This window comes from Pelobates fuscus, chromosome 2, assembly GCF_036172605.1.
Source record: "Pelobates fuscus isolate aPelFus1 chromosome 2, aPelFus1.pri, whole genome shotgun sequence".
Classification (NCBI taxonomy): domain Eukaryota; kingdom Metazoa; phylum Chordata; class Amphibia; order Anura; family Pelobatidae; genus Pelobates; species Pelobates fuscus.
This window is the reverse complement of record NC_086318.1, coordinates 140,606,764-140,629,446: the sequence shown is the minus strand read 5'-3', so window position 1 is coordinate 140,629,446 and position 22,683 is coordinate 140,606,764. Positions and strand designations below refer to the sequence as shown.

The 22,683-nt window shown below is 39.5% G+C and overlaps 1 protein-coding gene across 1 annotated transcript in view; it reads right to left on the bottom strand.

Moving 5' to 3' along the window:
- The window catches only part of LOC134586213 (probable cation-transporting ATPase 13A4), a 130,514-nt gene that overhangs the window by 31,027 nt on the left and 76,804 nt on the right, over positions 1-22,683 (bottom strand). The window contains exons 10-21 of the mRNA XM_063441709.1: positions 22,426-22,560; positions 21,375-21,447; positions 18,439-18,570; positions 15,435-15,605; positions 14,016-14,173; positions 13,449-13,637; positions 13,245-13,306; positions 12,332-12,482; positions 11,999-12,085; positions 4,020-4,176; positions 2,268-2,388; positions 1,510-1,634 (exon numbers count right to left, since the gene is read on the bottom strand). Of these exons, the coding sequence (XP_063297779.1) occupies positions 1,510-1,634; positions 2,268-2,388; positions 4,020-4,176; positions 11,999-12,085; positions 12,332-12,482; positions 13,245-13,306; positions 13,449-13,637; positions 14,016-14,173; positions 15,435-15,605; positions 18,439-18,570; positions 21,375-21,447; positions 22,426-22,560 (1,561 nt within the window). The remainder of the gene's footprint in view (positions 1-1,509; positions 1,635-2,267; positions 2,389-4,019; positions 4,177-11,998; positions 12,086-12,331; positions 12,483-13,244; positions 13,307-13,448; positions 13,638-14,015; positions 14,174-15,434; positions 15,606-18,438; positions 18,571-21,374; positions 21,448-22,425; positions 22,561-22,683) is intronic.

Genomic DNA, 22,683 nt, shown 5'->3' with positions numbered 1-22,683 from the left:
AACCTATGCTAGCTCACATTAAACATATTTTGGCACCTCCCATACAGAACAATACATTGTTTTACGAGCAGGGCAGGGACCAAATTCTATTCCAGTAAATGGATTACAAAGAAATGCAAATGCAATCATATTACAGCACAATACATTATCTAGAGCACTAACTATGAACTAATTCCATTAGAGACTTTTTTTTAGCATATGAGGAAGTGAATAAGGTACAAGTAGAATGCTACTGCACACCAAGAGGAAAACACCCCAATAGCAAATATGTCCATGCTGTGTGTGTGAGTGCTCAGAAAAAGAACATGGGTTTATTATATCACACATACATATGTACATATATGAAATATATCATCCATCTATTTATCTATCTATCTATCTATCTATCTCAAAAGTGTAACTAGAAACAGCACGGTCCCGGTGAGAAAATTACCCCCTGTACATCTACCCCCGCCACCCTCCCCCCATACATCTATCGTCTCCCTCCTATACGTTCCCCCCTCCCCCCACACTTGCAAACAGATACACATATACAGAAACACACACATAGACACACACACATATACAGAGAAACACACATACACATACATACAGACACATATAAACACACACATACATACACACACACACGGACACATACATACCGACAGACAGACATACACACACACACACACATACATACAGACACAGACAGGCATATGCATGCATACTGACACACAGACAGACACACACACATACATACAGACACACAGACATACATACAAACAGAGAGACAGGCACACACACATAAAGAAACACACAGGCATACATACAAAGAGACAGACAAGCACACACACATACAGAAACACACACAGACAGACACACATGCAAACATACATACAGACACACAGACAGACATACACATACATACACACATACAGATATAGACACGCATACACACACAGACAGACAGACAGACACACAGACAGACATACATACACACACATACAGAGATTAATACAGACACAGAAACCTTTCCTTGGGGTTCAGTGGCTCAGCCTAATGGGAGTCAGAGTTCCAACTCTGACTCCCTCCTCTCCTTCCTCCCACATGGCTCCTGGTTGTTGCTGGGAGGAAGTGACTAGGGCAGTGACTTCCTCTCAGCCTCTGACCCCATCAGAAGGGGGCCCAGTCATGCTGTTAAAACGCTGACCGGGTCCCATGGAAATACATAGCATCGGGTGGCCCTAACAGCATGGGCCACCCGATGGGCCCCTTCAATGCGGCTCCAGTGGTCACACCGCGCGAGCCTGGGCCGCATTACAAAGCCAGCAGGACCCGTGGTCCCAGGGGTCCACAGGGCGAGCGGGCGGGTGAGCAGGTGCCCTTGGGTGATGGGCCCGGTTGCAGCTGCGACCCCTGCGACCGTGGTAGTTCCACTACTGATCTATCTGTCGTCTTTCTGTCTGTCTTTCTGTCTGTCTATTTATCATTTATCTATCCAACAAAAGGCATTTCATTCAAATTTACCTGTGATCATCACGGTCCTGATTAGGGCATTGTTGAGCTCATTTATTGCTGGGGTAGTTTCTGCTTTCAATCGATTTTCCAGTATCAGGAGACCAAGAAATATAAGGTCACATTCGACCTTCTCCCTTAGAAGAAAAGATTTGACTGATTTATTGTGTTTTATTTTATATTCCTGAAAAAAATATAGCTTTCCCTATAGTAATATTTTGAGCTGTATTTAGCGCACGAAGATTAATACCACTCCACTCTTTATCTGGTTACTGTTTCCACTCATCATTTGTGGGTAAACCTGCCCATAAGACTGCCTAGGGTTGAGGAACCCTTGCACTTTATTTATTTATTTATCACTGTTTACCATTGCCCAGATTTCACTTATATCCCTTTTTGTACTAATGTGCTAATTTGTGCTAATTGACTGTTCCCTTATAGGGTCAGCTCTAAAATGCTTTATCTTATTACTTTTAATTCAAATGATTTTATACCCTACAATACTTAAATCTTTGTGGTTGTTAACTCACCACAACTCACAATTAATAAACTTGATAGTATCGTCAGAGACAGCACTGAATGCCCTGTACATTTCTACCTTGAACCAGCATACCACAAGTCAACCTATACCTGTGATGACTATGGTAGTTGGTAGAGCTTTCCTTTTATCTCCAGTGACACTCTACACTATATAATGGCATTGGTGTAATAGCCAACGGTCATAAATATTGACTATAGATGGAATTCAAATGCCTCAATTACATTCTTACCTTGGGTAGCTATCTTTATCTTCATTACATTGTTGTTCATGCAATGTTTTATATGCCAAACCTATTACTCGAAAACCCTGAAGTGTATACTCCTGCAATTGGCTTGAAAAGTTGTGAGGAACTGTAAAAATGAAAGTGTATAACCAAGTGACAATGTGGATTAATCACAATAATAATCACAGATGATTAGATGAAGTGTGGCTATACACGTTATTGGATTATTAAACAAATTAGTCTTGTTTGTAATCCATGGAGGTAATGTGAGGACATGTGATAAAGCATAACACAAAAGCTCAGGGTTAGTGGGGGTGTGGGATTGCCGGACTTTATTCATTATTATTATGCTACTGATGCAGCGATGGTGCTGAAATTAAACCAAGAACATGACCGCCCTTTTTGGCTTGAGATGGAAGCTAGCAAACTCTCACCTTATTCAATTAAAGATATCTTATGGTTGCTTCCGTCTCAGCGGACAAGGTTGGTGGACATGTTTCTCACTACCAAAACTACTATTAAAGCATGAAATATACTGTATCGGAAAATCCATCCTTCTGCTGTCTGTTCTTGAGCCACTCCTCTAGCTGTACTAAAATGAGTTATACCTGAATTAGATGTAGAACACTGGTCCTCCCATTCCATTCATTGTGTTAACCATTTATTTTTTATCCTCTACTCTTATAAGATTTGAACAACTCTAGAGTAAATTTAAACTTAGCACTTTTGAAGCCCTTGCACATGAGAGTTTGGCTCAAAAAAATTAATGATCGTTTTGGGATTTCTTTTTTTTTTTGTAAATCTTTTATTGTCAACATTTTGGGATTTCTAACCAGGATCTGAGTTCTAGAAAATTGGAATTGTCACATTTAGAAAAGGTTTACATCTCGGATCCTGGCCGGAAATGAACCATCTCCATGTGGTACACCTTTTTTGCAGGTGAAGTAGGCTTGAAACTGTTGTACTTGACAAAGTGGGAGAGTGATCTGGGTGAGGTACTCACACTGGAAGACTGGCAAGATATTGGAAATCTACTACCAGTCCCTCTGTCAAAGATGTTTTATTGTTATTATTCAAGAATAAGTGTTGTGAACTCGCTCTCCATATACCATCAGTTACTAATGTACTCCTCAGACAAGACTGGTCTGAATGGGAGAAAGCAATGAGGTGTAAGTACAAGCTTGATAATGTTTCCACCTGACCGAAAATAATCTAACCATCTATATTGGACTCATTATTTACCGTGTTTTTACTTTACTATATGACACTTACACAAGTGTATAATACATACATAATTTAAATTTTTCTTCATGTATAATTTTTTGTTTAACCTAATTATTTTATGTTATAACGTGGATGTGAAATTTATTCATTTAATATTTCCCCCCAGTTTTTTTATCCCCTGTTTTTTTCTACAACAAGAATTTTTTTCCCCACTATGTTAATATACCTATGTTATAATGTATATACATTATTGATGGTTGAAATGTTTGGGGAAAATGTACAATTTCTTCTTATTATTATTTTAAAATAGTAAGAAGCATTTGAAAAGGACATGTGGTAAAGGTTCTGTGTCTGGTATAGATATGAACCTTCTAAGCCTGCATAAAGAAAAGCTAACACGCTCTATAATACACTTCCATAGAGTAAAAAAATACATAATTATACACAAATTATAAGCAAATAATTCATTTTTCTTGTTTATTTGTTTTAGTGTAATCATTGTGTCTTAGAGTAAAGAAGAATAAAATATATTACCTGAATCCGGTAAACAAAACTGAGTAACCATTTCTGGGGCTCCCTTCATAAACACAAACTTTTCCTCACTTCCTAAAACTTGGGCAACAACAGACATACGCTGGAGGCTGGAGGAAAAGGGAAACTGCAGCAAAATAATAATACCTTCCAGAGGAACCTGAAATGTAAATGATGGTATGTTAAGCATAGATCAGCACCAGTTGATATATATAGGGCAAAAAAACAAGTTGCAAGAGAGTGATGAGGACGGACAACATCTCAATTATGCCTAACAAGGCTGAAACGATCGTCTGGGATTGCTGTATCTCTCATGCAAAGGAAACTTGCTGGCATTTCGGATCTGGACTGCCCATATGGGTGGGACCAGTCTGATATGTTTCAGAGGTGTTCTCTCTGTAATGGCACAAGATGAACTAAAACCAGCTTGAGATCTGAGCGGGGACCCACCGAAGGGCAGGCTATTTCAGCTGCTGCCTGTTCTCAGTATTCTCTTGCGCCCTGCTATTTGCTCTCCACAAGTTTAAAGGGTAATCCAGATGTGGACCCCTTGCTCACGGTGCCTAGTGAGATATCAGCTATGCCTTACTGATGATGCCTAACAAGGCTGAAACGATCGTCTGGGGTTGCTGTATCTCTCGTGCAGAGGGAACTTGCTGGCATTTCGGATCTGGACTGCCCGTGTGGGTGGGACCAGTCTGATATGTGTCAGAGATGTTCTCTCTGTAATGGCACAAGGTGAGATAAAACCAGCTTGAGATCTGAGTGGGGACCCACCGAAGGGCAGGCTATTTCAGCTACTGCCCGTTCTCCGTATTCTCTTGCGCCCTGCTTTTTGCTCTCTACAGGGATATATGGCCACTCATCTTTTGGGTTATTTGGTACAAAAACTTGTTAGAGAGAGAAAGGTAAGTAGGGCTAGATTTCTTTTAATATGAACTTGTGAATGGAAGCAGAAGGCAAAATGTGTTGTTGTTTTTTTTAAATTATATAGTGTTTAGAGACCCGGGACCACTGTCATCAGAAATTACACCCCGCTCAAGGTTTGAGCCCAGGGGCCCACCAGCAAATATGCCTAGGGGGCTCACCCTGAGTCCGCCCACAAGGATAGAGAGTGTGTGTGTGTAGAGTGGATACAGTGTGTGTAAAGTGGGTGCAGAGTGGTTGTGTGTGTGTGTGTGTGTAGTGGATGCAGTGAGTTTATAGGGGATGTAGTGTGTTTGTGTAGTGGATGCAGAGTGTGTTTATATAGTGTGTGTGTGTAGTGGATGCAGTGTGGGTATCGTTGATGGAGAGGATGTGTATAGTAAATCAGTGTGTGTTGTGTATGCAGTGTGTGTATAGAAATTGTGTGTAGTGGATGTAGTGTGTGTAGTGCATGCAGCGTGTGTGATTAGTGGATGAAGTTCATGTGTGTATAGTTGATGCAGTGTGTAATGTATGCAATGTGTGTATTTGTGTAGTGGATTCATTGTATGTAGTGGATGCAGTGTGTAATGGATGAGGTCTGAGTGTTTGCATGTATTTATATATGTGATATGGTTGGATGTTGTGGGCAAAAAACTTTTTTTTTAATTCAATTTTTATTTTATTACCCCTCCCTTTACCTGTGGCCAGGGATGGGGACATTACACTCCCTGATGGCCCAGGTGCATTGTGCAGGCTGCCAGCAGCAGTGTAGTGAAGAGGACAACCAACAGATCCCAGTTTCCCCCATAGGCAGGAAGAATGTCCTCTTCTCCTTTTGGGAGGCCAGCATGCATGCTGTGTCAAAGCAGTACCTTGGTAACCAGTGGTAACATAGGTTCAACAATATTGAAAAGAATCTGCTGGAGGAGGAAAATGATGTATGCTGGGCCCCTTCTTCACTGCAGCCTGTGGTCCTGCAGGCATAAATATATATATGGATAGAACAATGGTAATGTCACCTTTTACTTTGAACTGGGTACCACAGATTTGAATCCCGGTCCGACCACTACACCAGTAAGTGTCTCTGGGCAAGACACCTAATGATATTTACCATGCCCACCTCAATAATATGAGAGCAACATGAACCAAGAGAGTCATGCCGGCTCGGACGTTGCCCGGATTAACAAGGTCCGCGTCAGATGCTAGGGAATCAGGGCAGATTACGACAAGTGGGCTATTGGAACAAATCATTTCTGGACATGGAGAGAGAACCTAGACCTGCTTGAATGCTACTACAACAGCAGAACGAATGAGAGAGGCTACATAAAATGGATGATTAAAAGACCATCATCTACCCTGACACCAAAAGGGCAGGTTACACAATGTTTGATAATCTTCAAGAGAAATCTAGTGTCAAACCGGAAATAAATGGACTACAGAAAAAATCAACCATACACCATGAGGAGAAAGAAATTCCCATATTCACATTCTTATCTGCAGAGAACTGTCAACCTGAATCCATACCCCAAGATGATCCTAGAAAAACTAGCAGTCGATAACCTGTGGACAAGACTACCGAATATCACTGGAAAGCAACCACCAGACAGCATACTAGCTGCAGTTAATCAAGCATTCTCCATAATCCCATCCTGCACGATCACAGAAATGAGCAGGCTCATATATGCCACAGCATTAGTGGTCCTCCAGCTATTTGACTACAAGATCAGGCTCAAAGAGAAGCAATGCCCACCATGGAGACTAAAACTGGACTCCAAGATAAAGACAGCATGGAAGGAAGTTAGTAAGCTGTAGATCAACTTAACAGTGGTGGGAAGATCAAAGATAGATCCTGGCTGGTGCAGAAGTACAAGGATATGCCCATACCATAAACAGCTAAGCAAAGACTGACAGCACTGACAACCAGCAGATACACCAGAGAAGCAGAGGCTAAGAGAATCAATCCCCTCTTTACCAAAGAACCATCCATGGTGTATGCACAGCTACAGAGTAACCACCACATCTCATCGCAAGACCCACACAGAGCTGAGACTGAACAGTACTGGAAGAATATCTGGGAGCAAGAAGCATCTCATAACACTGAGGCCCAGTGGCTACTAGACCTGAAAGCAGACCACTGCATGCTGCCAGAACTGGAACCAGTCATAATCACAGTTGAAGATATCCAACAGAGAGCAGCACACATGAAGAGCTGGTCAGCCCCAGGACCTGACATGATGCACAACTACAGGATAAAGAAGTTAACAGCGCTGCATGAATGCCTAGCAGCAGAAATGCACAAGCCATTAGCAACAGGCTCCCACCCTGACTGGCTAACACAAGGCAGAATATTACTGGTCATGAAGGACCGACCAATAACCTGCCTCCCACAACATGGAAACTCCTGTCAGGCATCACAGCCTCCAAGATCCAAGGGCATATGTGTCAATATATGAGCAGTACTCAGGAGAGGTTTGGAAACAACACCAGAGTTTTAAAACACAAACTACTGGTAGACCAAGCAGTCACAAGGGATTCTAAGACTTGACAGACCAATCTGTGTACGGCCAGAATTGACTACAAGAAAACATATGACACAATGCCACACACATACTGGAAGGCTTGGCTCTCTACAAGGTCAGCAAGACAATACGAGTCTTCATCAAGAATTTGATGGGCAAGTGTAAAACAACTCTAAAAAACAATTCCTGGACAATAACTCAAGTGAACATTAAATGTGGCATATACCAAAGTGATGCGCTATCCCCAATGCTGTTCAGCATAGGCATCAACCCCCTTAGCCAGATCATCAAGAAGAGTGGATACGGATACAGGTTCAAGAGTGGTGCTACCTTCAGTCACCTACTCAGTCACCTACTCTACATGGATGACATCAAGCTGTACGCCAAGAATGAGCGAGACATTGACTCACTGATCCACCTAACTAGGATATACAGCAAGGACATCGGAATGTCATTCGGACTAGAGAAGTGCGGGTGGATGATAGCAAAAAGAGGAAAGATGATCAGGACAAAAGGAGTTGAAGTTCCAGAAGGCAAACTAGAAGATGTAGAGAACAGCTACAAGTACCTGTGGGTACTACAAACACATGGCAACCATGAGGAAGAGGCAAGGAGGCAAGGAGCAACATCCAAGTACCTCCAAAGAGTCAGACGGGTCCTGAAGTCCCAGCTCAATGGCAAGAACAAGATCCAAGCCAACAACACATATGACCTACCGGTCATCAGGTACCCAGCTGGAATAATAATCTGGCCAAGAGAAGAACTAGTCACCATGGATGTCAAGACCAGGAAACTACTCACTATGAATGGAGGATTCCACCCAAAATCCAGCACCCAAAGACTGTACACCTGCCGGAAGGAAGGAGGTCAGGGCCTGAGGAGTGTCAAGGCCACAGTCCTGGATGAAACACAGAGCATCCACAAGTACATCACGAACATGTCTCCAAAAGATGAACTGCTAAGAGAATGTCTAAGACTTTCACAGATCAAGGATGCAGAAAAAAGAGGAGGTTCCTTGGCAAGACAAACCTCTCCATGGGGTGTACCACGGACAGATAGTGGATGTGGCTCACATGACAAAATCCTACCAGTGGTTGGAAAAGGCAGGAATGAAAGACAGCACTGAGGCACTAATCCCAGTAGTACAGGAGCAGGCACTCAGCACCAGATCAATAGAAGCTGGAGTCTACCACACCAGGCAAGACCCAAGGTGCAGACTGTGTAAAGAGGCCTCTGAGACAGTCCAGTACCTAGTAGCTGGATGCAAGATGTTAGCAGGAGCAGCATACACTGAGAGACACAACCATGTTGCTGGGATTGTGTACCGAAACATCTGCACAGAAAATGAATTGGACCTGCCTAAGTCCAGATGGGAGATACCACCAAGGGTAGTTGAGACTGACAGGGCTAAGATTCTGTGGGACTTCAATATCTAGACAGACAAGCAAGTGCTGGCCAACCAACCATACATTGTGGTGGTAGACAATGAACGAAAGACTGCAGTCGTGGTGAATGTGGCAATACCCAGTCACTAGAAGATCTGGAAGAAGGAACATGAGAAGGTGGACAAATACCAAGGACTGAAAGAAATACTAGAAAGGATGTGGAAAGTGAAGGCAGTAGTAGTCCCAGTTGTGAAAGGAGCACTTGGGGCTGTGACTCCCAAGTTGGGGGAGTGGCTTCAACAGATTCCGGGTGGGACATCTGAGATCGCTGCCCAGAAGAGTGCAGTTCTAGGAACATCTAATATACTGCGCAGAACCGTCAAACTCCCAGGCCTCTGGTAGAGGACCCTAGAATGAGGAATAAACATACAACCCAGGAGGGGTGAGGAAATCAATTATTTTAATATATATATATCTATATATATATATCATGGGAAAAAGTTCCATGGTTTTGCATTCCAGGACATAGTAATAATCATCTGTCCCTTAGTAGGTCTTACAATTAGGTAAATACAACCCAGGTGACAAACAAAACATGACCTACTTCACCGTGCCATGACTTATTTAACAAAAATAAAGCTAAAATGGAGAAGCCATGTGTAAAAAATTAAGTACACCATTACTGCTTCCATGAGAATTGAGAGGGTAAATAGTAGACAGGAGTGGAAGTCCCGTTAATAAGCCAGGTCAGACCACCTACGAGTTACATCTCAGATTCTACAGACCTCAGCCCGCATTTTACATGTTAAAGTTCATGACAGTACAATTAGAAAAAGACTGAAAAAATATGGTTTGTTTAGAAAGATTGCCAGGAGAAAGCCTCTCCTCTCTAAAATGAACATGGCAGCACACCCTAGGTTTTCAAAGTTGCATCTGAACATAACACAAGACTTCTGGAGTAGTGTCCTTTGGACAGAGGAGACCAAAGTTGAGATGTTTGCCCACAATGCACACAGTCACGTTTGGGAAAAAACAAACACGGCATATCAGCACAAACACCTCATACAAACTGTCAAACATGGTAGTGGAGGGTTGCTGATGTGGGCTTGTTTTGCAACCACAGGACCTGGGAAGCTTGTAGTCATTGATTCGACCATGAACTCTATATACCAGAGTATTCTAATATAAAATGTGAGGCAATCTGTCTGAAAAGTCAAACTTGGCTGAAATTGAGTCATGCAACAGGACAATGATCCCAAACACATCAGCAAATCTACAACAGAATGGCTGAAAAAGAATCAAGGTATTTCAATGAACCAGTCAAAGTTCAGACATCAACCCGATTGAACGTGAGCAAACCTCAATGAACTGAAGCAACGTTGTCAAGAACAATGGGACTACATTCTTCCACAATGATGTGGGAGACTGATTAAGTCATGCATAAAATTATTACTTCAAGTTATTGTTGCTAAAGGTTCTACGGGCTATTGAATCATAAGGTTTATTTAGTTTTCACAGATGACTTCGCCATTTTGGCTTTATTTTTGTTAAATAAATCATGACATGGTGTAATTTGTCATGTATTGTTGTTCATCTAAGGTTGTATTTACCTGATGTTAAGACCTGCTAAGAAACAGATGATTGATGTTATGCCCTAATATAATTCAAAGAGGGTACTTCCTTTTTCCCATGACTGTATGCACCAATGTGGGGCCTATTTTGGCTGTATCCTCCTGATGGTAGGCCTGCCTGGACCACCTGAAGTGTGGGGGATTACTGTTAACATTAAACCAGAGAACTGTGCATCCTCCGGTTTCCTTTTGAAATATTTGGTGGAACACATACATATAAGTTTCCATTATAAAATAATTAACAACAAAATTGTTATACATTTACATTTCTAATAGTGAGAAATTACAGGAATACATAGATAGATACCGTATATACTCGAGTATAAGCCGAGTTTTTTAGCACATTTTTTGTGCTAAAAAAACCCAACTCGGCTTATACTCGAGTCAGAGTCTGTATTATGGCAATTTGCATTGCCATAATACAGACTGGGGGGAGAGGGGTGCTGGCAGAGCTGTACTTACCTTTCCTGCAGCTCCTGTCAGCTCTCTCCTCCTCCGCGCCGTCCGTTCAGCACCTCGGTCAGCTCCCAGTGTAAGTCTCGCGAGAGCCGCGGCTCTCGCGAGACTTACAGTGTGAGCTGACAGAGGGAGCTGACCGGACGGCGCGGAGGAGGAGAGAGCTGACAGGAGCTGCAGGAAAGGTAAGTACAGCTCTGCCAGCACCCCTCTCCCCCCACTGAATTACCAATGCTGGACCACCAGGGAAGGAGCCCCCCCTCCCTGCCATGTAGCAAGCAGGGAGGGGGGACAAAAAAATAATAATTAGTAATAATAAAAAAATAATAAATAAATAATAATACAATAATAATAATAATGATTAAATTAAATGAATAAAAATAATAATAAATAATAATAAAAAAAATTAAAATAATAAAAAAAAATTGCCCACCCCCCCAGCAAGGCTCTTCAACACACACACACACACACACACTACACTCATACACACAGACTGCACTCATACACACACACTGCATTCATACACTCACACTGCATTCATACACTCACACTGCACTCATACACACACTGCATTCATACACACACTGCATTCATACACACACGCTGCATTCATACACACACGCTGCATTCATACATACACGCTGCATTCATACACACACGCTGCATTCATACACTCACACTGCATTCATACACTCACACTGCATTCATACACTCACACTGCATTCATACACACACGCTGCATTCATACACACGCTGCACTCATACACACACACTGCATTCATACACACACACTGCATTCATTATACACACACTGTAAATAAATATTCAATTAATATATTTTTTTTAGGATCTAATTGTATTTAGAAATTTACCAGTAGCTGCTGCATTTCTCACCCTAGTCTTATACTCGAGTCAATACGTTTTCCCAGTTTTTTGGGGTAAAATTAGGGGCCTCGGCTTATATTCGGGTCGGCTTAAACTCGAGTATATACGGTAGATACTTTTATATACTGTTACAGCAGCTAATATATTCTATCAAAATGCATTGTTAATAAAGAATCCTATAATTTACTAGTACTTACTGAACTGTTGTGAGGCCCTGGTTTTATCACAAGATGTTGTTTTGAAATGTCATCACATTCATTCTCTTGGCATGAATTATCAAGTACCTATAGAAAAAAGGATTAAATTGCACCTCATACAAATCAATTTTGCATGTATGTGTGTGTATATATTTGTATCATAGCATTCAAGTTATATTATAAAGGTATAATTGTGAGGATTTCCACTTTAAAATGGAAGTAACATAACTATAAATAATGTGAAAGTTGACATATGGCATTTGTCACATACCCCTAATTAATTTTACCAAGTAACACAATCTCTATGTTTAAACCATTAGGTTAAAATATTACCCAGTTTGTTCCCTCAAACATCTTCAAGTCCAGGGGATCACCTTGAATTTTTCCATCCAAAACGATCAATGAGTGGCAACAGGCCATTGCTCCAAGAAGTGGGCTCCATTGCAAATTGTTTCCATTTGTGAACATGTGAACATTCTGAAAGCTGTATATATGTAAATTGTTAAGTTATAAATTTTTTATATATATTGTCCTACTTTTTTTGATATAGTGACATTGCTTATGAGTAATTATAAAAATTAGCAGCATTGTTTTTGGAAAGAAATAGAAGAATTCATTAGACATCCATAAAGATTACAATCATATTACAACAGTGGTGAAACTGGCATATAGACTTAGATCCTTAATATACCCAAAGCCTAGCTACAATATACTGTCACAAGAGGACCTGACAACAAATCAGTAGTTCTCTGATACACTCCTTGTTTCATACAGGAACAAGTGGCTTCCTTGTATCACAAAGATTATAGGCAATGAGTGAGAAAAATCTCAAGGGAAACGTCACTTACAAAAAGTACAGTAATCTCCAATTCAGCCTACATGAGTGGATGGAATTGTAACTTTCCTAGTGTCTTCTATCTGCTTTTTCTACAGCAACTTCATATGCAGTTACATTTACTAAAGATGGAATTGTTGTGGATTCAAAGTCGACAATTCTCACTTTAATAAAAAACTGACAAACTGTGCTGAAAAATCCTATTATTACAACTCTCTAATAACAATGGTATTGTTGTTTATAATATCAGTTTTCTAAAAGTTTCCATTCTCCAAGCATTTTTAAGACAAGATGTAATACTTAGTTTTGTTAGATCCCCCAGCTATTTCTATTTATAATCAGGTATTATTTTTGTTGATAGTTCCTGCAGCATATTATTATCTTCAATAAAAAGTCAAAGTGATTCAATACCTTTTTTCAATGGCTGGCAGAACTCCCCACAGATCAAGGCCATCCTCCGTTAAGGTCCCAGTCTAAAACAAAGAGCAATTTGGCAAAATTGTAAGTAAATAATGTAAACCTGATATTTCACACTCTCTGCTAAACACAGATGTACAGTATGTCATGCATCATTTTGAAATTATCATCTTTAGAAATGCACACCTACAAACTTACTTTATCGAAACAGACCACGTTTATTCTACCGCAAACATTGATTCTTTGAGGGCTTATACAAAATATCTTTTTTTTCTTGAGCCTCTTTTGTGCGTACATGATTGCCACAGATACAGCAGCAGGTAGAACAGGAGGGATGGCAACTGTGACAACAATCAATGCCTTTACGATGATATCTCTTGCTGTTTCCTAAAACCGAGAGCAGATAGTTCAGCACTTAGCACCGAATATCACTGTAAGAATTCTGGGTAATATGGAAAGAAGACATTTTCATATAACATATCTATAAAATGTATTTGTATTACACATAGTCTCTGTGATCTATGTGGTCATATCGTTTGGTTAAAATTTGCAGTACTTTTGTCAATTCTACCTAATTCTTGATTTACTGAATAAATTCTTGAGTGATATTTATGATGGCACCCATGACACAACAGTCAAACAATCACTATGCTGTTCACTATTCTAGTTCCTTATATATATTTGTAATCTATGATTAAATCTACTGAGTGCTTCAGTCAAGCAAAGTATGTACCATAATGTATGTTCATTTAACACATGACTTACCCCTTTAACTGAAAATAATACTACAGTGTAGATGAAGCCAACCACTGCTATTGCAACAAGGCACATCAGAAACCTGGTTGCATCTTGATACAACTTGAAGTTCATGGGCTTGGGAAATAGGATTGACCTCACCATATCTCCTTTAGCTGTGTTGAAACCTGAACAGTAATAATTAGAATATTAAAGGTCTGATACATATTATCTAATACATAATCTTATGAAGTACATGGGAGTTTCTTGCATGACTATGAGTGAGTTTTAAAGAATCTGTTTTGCTATTGTAGTGGTATAAAATGCTGTATTATTGTGAGATATCTAGGACAAGGTTGCACAGATGTTGTTCTAAATCTGATGTCTGGTAATAGTTTTCATAGCCCACTACTTACTGAGCCGCAGAGAAGGTTTTTGATCTCACATAGCCCTAAGTAGTTTACCAGTTATCAGTCTCATTATCCACAGTGGGGCATGTCTTCTCGGTCAGAAATTTGGTCTAAAAGGTGTCTGTGTTTGTAGTCCAGTGAAAAATGTTGGAAGGGAAATAGGGAAACTGAAAAATATTACACCAATCTGTATAGAGTTTTGTGGTTTTTTTTTAAACTGGAGACCTTACAATGGTTCTTTGTATACAGTCTTTCTCTATATTTTTGTTATCATAATATAGAAAAGTGGAGCCAGCTTGTCTATAAATAACTAAGGTTTCAGTCAATAATCGAATAGGTATAGACCTTACAAAAATGAATACAATTCACAATATATTTAATGCACATACATTAAGCTAGGGGGGCCCAGACTTCAGTGAGTTGTGATCTAATTTTTATAAATGCTTTCTATATGATACACTTATGCTCAGAATGTAATGTAAAACAGCGTGCAAACATATTTTTTTTTTATTGAGACTATATCTCATGCCACTGAGGAAAGCAAAAAACTCCCATGACTCCACTGCCACCAGCAAGCCCTCCCCATTCAAATTCCATCTTAGTTAGTCAGCTCTCTACATACCATCATAAACAACAAGACCCCAATATTTTACACTACCGTACCACTACAGCCAAATACCTGACAGACACGTTTCTTTTTCCTCTTTACCTGTGTAATGGATTCAATATACTACCTAATGAATGAAAAGATCCGATCCATACGGCTCTACACAGTGTCCACCTCAAGGCCACTCTGTGCAGCACAGCCAAGCCCTCTATGGCAGCCATCATGGTCTACCCAATTGCCCTTGGCAATCAGCTGGCGGACCACAACTGACATTTTGAGCACCTATTAACGTTAACTTTAACTTTAACCACAAACTCCTGCAAAGACTATAAAACTAAATGATTACTAAACTTGTCTGAATTTAGTTAAAAGCAGAAAAAAATTAAATTTTATTAGAAACAGAAAACATGAACATTTTGATTGATTTCCAACCTGTCTGTTTCACTACAGCTATGACATTATCAGAACCAAAAGAAGATGTCTGAATTACTTCAGTCCCACAGAACAATACATGTCTTTTGAAATCTTCCCCACTTTGTATTTTCCATGGAGTGGAGTTCTGGATATTTTCAAGAGGAGATTTTGTGACTGGAATACTTTCTCCTAAGACATAAATAAGACAATATCCTTTATACATTTACAGATAGCAGAAATATGATTTAATTTGATTAAGGAAATAAACAGGTAATGTCATAATATCAGAACCACAAAACACGGCTGATGAGTATTCTTAAAGTTAGTGTAAATTATGTAGATATCAAATGTAGTGTATTTCAAGTAAAATAGTAACTTTTGAGCTTTTCATGACAATCAAGCCATAGCAAATAATATTGAATTAAAATGTGTAATGCACTGATGTACTAAATGGTTAACAAGTTAGAGCAGCTATGTTACTTAACCCTCTATAGGTATGTCTCAAATCATTATATCTACTGATCCATTGTTTTAGGTAGGGACTACTTTTCCTTATGTATAGCCACTGCGTCACTTCTGTGATCACGAGAGTCAACACAGATCCATTGGAAAACATTGTGTGTGCACATCAATTGATGCACATGCCCAAAGAAGGGCAGAACATGAAATTCCCATGCTCCCCCATGCTAGAAACACAAAGATGTTAATGCTATGAAGGAAGGCTTTGTGAAACCAGCACAATGTTGGACAAGGCATTTTATGTGACAGGTCCTGGCCTTGTCACCTAAATGGTTGTGAGCAGTCATGGACCGCTACGAAGAAGCATTGCTGGGCTGGGGCCAGATGCAAATATTGAGAGCTGCTTTAAGTAGAGGAGTTCAGTAAAACAAAATCAGGGTTAGATAAATAGAATATATTGCTTAACAAAACAAAACCTGTAAAAACAGCACATACACATTTTACAATTCCTAAAAAATAAAACATATTAGAGTTATAAAAATAGAAAATATATCCAAACAAGATAAAATCAAAAACCAAAATAAGCAGACTTCAAGTCTTTTTAATTTTGCTTGTAATCTACTTCTCTTATTACTCCTTGATATTAATCTACAATATATGGAGTAAATGTTAGAGCTCTAAATTCACTATTTTTATAGGTGCCGTTTTTGGACGCTTTTTTGGGGGGATTTTTTGTTTTTGGCACTCACCTATCCAGATGTTTGTCACCTTTTTTGTTTTACATTGGCATGGCAAAAATCCTACCTCTCTTGTTCCGCTTTTTATAAATGCTTTCAATTATATTTTTTTATAAGTTATACGTATCGATAAGTAGGAACTACTTTTCCTTATGTATAAGCAGCAAGTTGACAAAAGCTTTAGTCAATGCTCCATGTTTTTTGTGAACTCTGACATGTGATGTCATGCACTCTACTAACCTCCTACAGCTTTGACTCACTTCCTAAAAATGTGGAGTTTACAGGATCTCAATGGCAATACACAAGATGGCGGTGTTGTAAATCTATATATTGCAGGACCAGCAGATGATTACAAACTGTAAGCAAATGTGGTTCCTGGGAAAACAGACTACAATGTGGGGTTTAGGAGGGCTAAAGAGAGGCTGGGTCTTGGGGAAAAAATAGATGACAGTGTCAGGGCCCATGACTCACTCACCTGGGATTCCCTCGCTGCACGTCCCTCTTCATCTGATATGGCACTTCAACAGCACATGCTGGGTCCTTCAGTGTTGCCAGTCCAATCTAATGGAGGAGGGGATCCTTAGTGGAAGCGGCACTGCAGCTCTCTTCCTTGCTGAGGCCCCCAGCCCACTAAAGTGCTTGGCAGCATCGCCAGCCTCTTAAAGGGGAAGGAGGCAGGATTGCATTAGGTGGATGTGGAGCCATGGTTACCAATGAAATGGAAGAAATGTGGTACTTTCCCCAATATAATCACATCTAAATATGTCCCATGTGCTCAGTTGTACTGTACCCTCAGTGTGAAAATATCTCCCTTGCATTCTATTTACTCCCTGGTGTTTGACCCATTTTTGCCTGTTTTCCATCTGTGAACTTGTGCCACCTGTCCTGACCTTGGGCTTTTACTTTATTTGAACACACTTATGCTTATTCCTATTGGTACTTCACTTCGTCTTGTTTCTGTTTCCTTGGCTCCTCCTGTCAAGCTCAAAATACAGAGACACATTAACCGCAACATGCTGCATACCTAAGGAGGAGTACAGCAGGGGATTTCTTTCTGTTCTGGATAATTCCTTGTTTGGTGGATCTTATTTATATCAGTACGTTGTGGGATCCTCAACAGACTTAATAGTTGAGGCCACCTTATGGCACTAATGTTAGTGTAACACAACATCTATCTGCTGGTTGGGCCACATAGGACTGTGCAGCTTACCACTTTTGTCCTTCTGCTGCCTAGTATGGGAAGAAGGGAGTGACCATTAGACATCATGACGCGTACAGTAAGGACAAAGTGAGGTCACATCTGCAAGAACCGAAATAAAGATGGGGCATTAAAGTGCTAAGAGATATGAGCAGTGGTGGAACATAGAAAGGACTGAGGTGCAAGATTTTTTTGTTTTCCTTCTAGTGCAAGTGCAGACAAAATCCAGTGTTTAATTAATAAGTCCTATTTACTAGATGAGCTATGTGAACACCCAGGACATACTTGAAAATGAGAGAAAACTCAATGTATCCATCCTGGTAAAATATTTTATAAATAAATTTAAAAAAAAAATAGTAGAAAAGTAATTTGTATATACTAAAGAAGCATTCAGTATGTGATAAAGAAAGAATATATTGAAAAATTATATGGGCATTCTAGAGTAATAGTGATCATCCTATGTAAGGAACTAAACTTATTACATTAATCACTTATTGGTATAGTGACCATGTCTATGTTTTGATGCTGCACAACAACTCTGTTTACTCGATATTTATCAGACTTTAAAAACCACAACAAATCACAACATCTTTGCCAACCATGCAAGATCTAAGCACCCATATCCTACCTGTAAGCATTCCTTCATTTACAATGCAGCTACCTCTGAGAAGAATACAATCACAAGGAAGGAAGAACCTTCTTCCTGTGAGAACTATTATATCTCCAGGGACCAAGCATCTCGATTCCACCTGTTCTTGTGCTGCCAAAAATAAAAGGCACATATTAAGATTATTAAAAACATTTCTAAAAAAGTACTAAGAAGCATATCACAAGAATCTTGGTGATTATTAGATGATTATTTTTTCATTTAAAATAAATTCCTCTTCAATACTTCTTGAGTTATAGCTATCTGGAGCTAAAGCTACAAAGTAAGACAACGTACTGGCTAATAAACAAACATTAGACTATGTTTTGTCTGTCTTAATGTAATCAAATTACTATAAATTCAACTCAATTTACTTTTCTTTGTTCAATCAATTTTGGGGTTGTGAGGTAACACATTAGATGGTTCTTACATTTTTTTATTAATAAGGTGGTTATCTTTTTTTACAAAATACTATGAAGACTGATTTCTGCTAGTCTATCCTTGATTTTACTGATAGGTAGATCTTTCCCCTTATTGCTTAAAGGGACACTATAGTCACCATCACAAAGTAGTTTTGGTGTATAGACCATGCACCTGCAATCTCACTGCTCAGATCTCTGTCATTTAGGTGTTAAGTCACTTTGTTTATACATGCTTAGTCACTCCTCCCTGCATGTAACTTACACAGCCTTCCTAAACACATCCAGGTCATCCAATGTTTACACTTCCTGTATTGCAAATGCTGTTTAATTTAGAATATCTTACCTCCTGCTCTGTTAATAGCTTGCTAGAATCTGCAGGAACCTCCAGCATATAAGTAAAGTTAATTTTATATCTTGTATCTGACAACTCAGCAAAGGAAGCAGCAGCGAGTACAACATCATCATCATCGACTGAGACATATCCCTGTTATCTACATCCTCTGGAAATAATGCTTGCGCATCACTCATTTCTACCAACTGATGTGTAAATAACTCCTCTGACATACCAAGTGAAGCGGCTGTGGTGCTAGTGTTGGTGGTGGCGGCAGGCGGGCAAGTGGTAACTTGAGAGGTGCCCAAAGCTAAGCTGGAGGAGGATGGTGCGTCAAGGTTCCGAGCCGAAGCTGTAGAAGATTGGGTGTCCTGTGTTAGCCAGTCAACTATGTCCTCAGAACTTTTCGAGTTCAGGGTACGTGGCCTCTGAACACTGGACATTATTCTAGGGCCAAAGGGAATCACAGCACCACGACCACGACGGCCCCTGCGGGGTGGCCTGTCTCTGCCTGTCATTTTTTTTTCAATTAGTGGTACTATGCGTGCAAGCTACTGTGACAACAGATATGAGTGGCAATGTGCACTGGCAGAAGTTGGCAGAGTAGACGCTGTAGGCCTGACACACACGCTGGCAGACAACTAACTGCTATTCAATCTATTACAGTCAAAATTGTATTTTTTTTTTTAAATGTACACTACTGTTACACCAGATATGAGTTTCACTGGTGTGACACTGTGCCCTGGCAGGACCTGAAAGGCACACGTGTGAAGGAAACTGGCTGCTATTATATTACAGTCAAAAAAGTTTTTTTTTTGTTAAATGCAAGCTATTGTGACACCAGATATGAGTGGTGGCACTGGGCAAGTGGGCACAGTATACGGTATATAATTAGTATATATAATTAGATTACACAGGGAAAAAAAAAAGCAGACTGATGTTCTAGCCCTAAAAAGGGCTTTTGGGGGTGCTGTCCTTACAGCAGAGATCAGATGAGTCCTTCAGGACTGTAGTGGACACTGAATACACTAGTCTAGCTATCAATTTCCCTAATAAATCAGCAGCAGCACACTGTCCCTCAGAATGAATCTAAAATGGATGCTGTCCAGGAGGTGGGAGGGTCTGGGAGGGAGGGTCTGCTGCTGATTGGCTGGAATGTGTCTGCTGACTGTGAGGTACAGGGTCAAAGTTTCCTCAATGATGACGAATAGGGGGCGGACCGAACATCGCATATGTTCACCGTCCGTGGCGAACGTGAACAAGCTATGTTCGCCAAGAACTATTCGCCAGCGAACCGTTCGGGACATCACTATCAGTCACAGTCAGGAGAACTGTGGCTAACCTCCATGGACAGAAAAGTGATTAATTTCTAAATTGAAGTGGAATGAGCAGTGAAACTTAATTGACATAATCTATACACCAAGAATGCTTTATTAAGCTAAAGTTGTTTGGTGACTATAATGTCCCTTTAAACTTATTGCCAACTTATTTGTAAGTATTGTTTAAATGAACACTACAGATAAGGATGCAAACTTGTTTTATCAATGCTAATAGTTTTAATCTACCTATTTTGGTATACACACCCTTCCCATGTGAGGGTTTAAAAAGTGAGTTTTACTAAACTGGTCTCACTCCAGCTGCTCTGCCTCCCTGGCTAAGATTATTATGATTAACGATCTCAGCCAATCCACTGCTTCCCCATAGGCAATGTTTAACTTTGCAGGATTACAACTAAACATCTTCGCGATGAAGTGGTCTGGATGCCTTTAGTGGACCTTTAAGTGTTTTTTTGCAGATATACTCTATCATCTGCTTCAAGCTAGTTACATATCCTACATCACATGCACACACTCATTTAATAATTATTTTACGTGTTTCTCATTGCATCGACATCATTAGCATATCTTCTGGATGCAACAAAATATTGTATATGAAATATACATATGGAATAAAAAATTGCCCTCCCTACATCTACCTTTTTGAGTATTTATATAGGTTTTCAACCTGAAGATTTATAAGAAATACCACCTTTTTGTTTTAATAGTCCTTCTTACAGCCTTGATATATGCATAGCCCCTTTCTATAGCCATGATATATGCATGTCTGATGGGTAATTTTGTAGAATAAAATTATCTTATAATTTATAGTATCTGTAACATACTCACCCCCATCTTTCATGCACAAAGTTACCACAGTGCTGTTATTGGATTCAACTAGTTTGTTGAGTTCTACAGATTGCTGTAAAAGAGTTATTTCAAAATGCATGTAGATAAATAACTCAATTTTTTTAAGCAATGTAAGAGGTTCATAATATCATGGTAACTACAAAGTTCACTTTTTAACTCACACAAGCAATGAAATGCAATCTCAAAAGTTTTATTCTAACCCTTTGCCACAATTAGCCTGTTTAGGCATACAATTCCCTATAAGGCATTGCTATTAGGTCTCCCAACCTTGAAATGCTAAAAAAAAAAAAAAAAAAAAAAAAATTGACCAGTAATTCATCTCTGGGCAAAGCTCCATGTGCATAGCACACTCCAATCACTGGCATCTAATAGATAAGCCGATGAATGGACCATTTTACATGCTCAAATTCCATGCCCACAATCTAAGCCAGACACATGGTATACGGGATGTGAGAGATTTGAAGAGGGAGGAAGGGATTTTTAATTTTACAAATTTTAACACGCAAAATAAAGCAAAGGACTGATGCGTTATTAAATGCATAGTGGGAGGGAGGGGGAATCAATCTTCCCCTAATTCCCTTGCTGTAGCTCTACCTGCAAGGGAGAAGATTATTAGGCGCTGATGACAGATGTAAAATATGAACATAATTAGCTCAAGGCTGCTCTTGACCTTTAATTTACTTGCTGCTTATTGATTGGCACTCGCTACAAGGGAAGACCTCACTGGTGTTCTTTTACTTTTACATAAATATATATGCTATAGTGCAGACAATTTTACTACAACAGTATTTCCAGTCTAACTGATTATCATCAACAACTTAGTAAAAATAAAAACCAGCAATATAAGATGATACAAAATGGTAATGAGGAAAAGCATTGATAAATATAGTAATCAATCGAAATATAATGTACTTTATTTCTTCTCTGATTTTTTTCTGTGATGGCCATAACGGCAATCACATGAAGTTTACATATGTATTGTACTTAACAATTTACAAGTTAATGTTTAGTAATTGAAGAGGCCCAGTACCTGTCTCATATCATAAACCGACAGAGAGATAGATATCAGTGTAATGATGATAATTATTATGGAATATTCAATGTATCCTTCTGACAGCCACAAAGCAAGACTGGCAATTTGAAACACATAGAACGGGTTTAAGACCTGCAAACAAAACACATTTTAAAGATAACAAACAATGCTGGCACTCACTGGAATATTAGCTTAACAAAATGCCCTCTCTTTATTTTTCCTCTTATTTGAGACAATGGATGTATTCTTTAAACA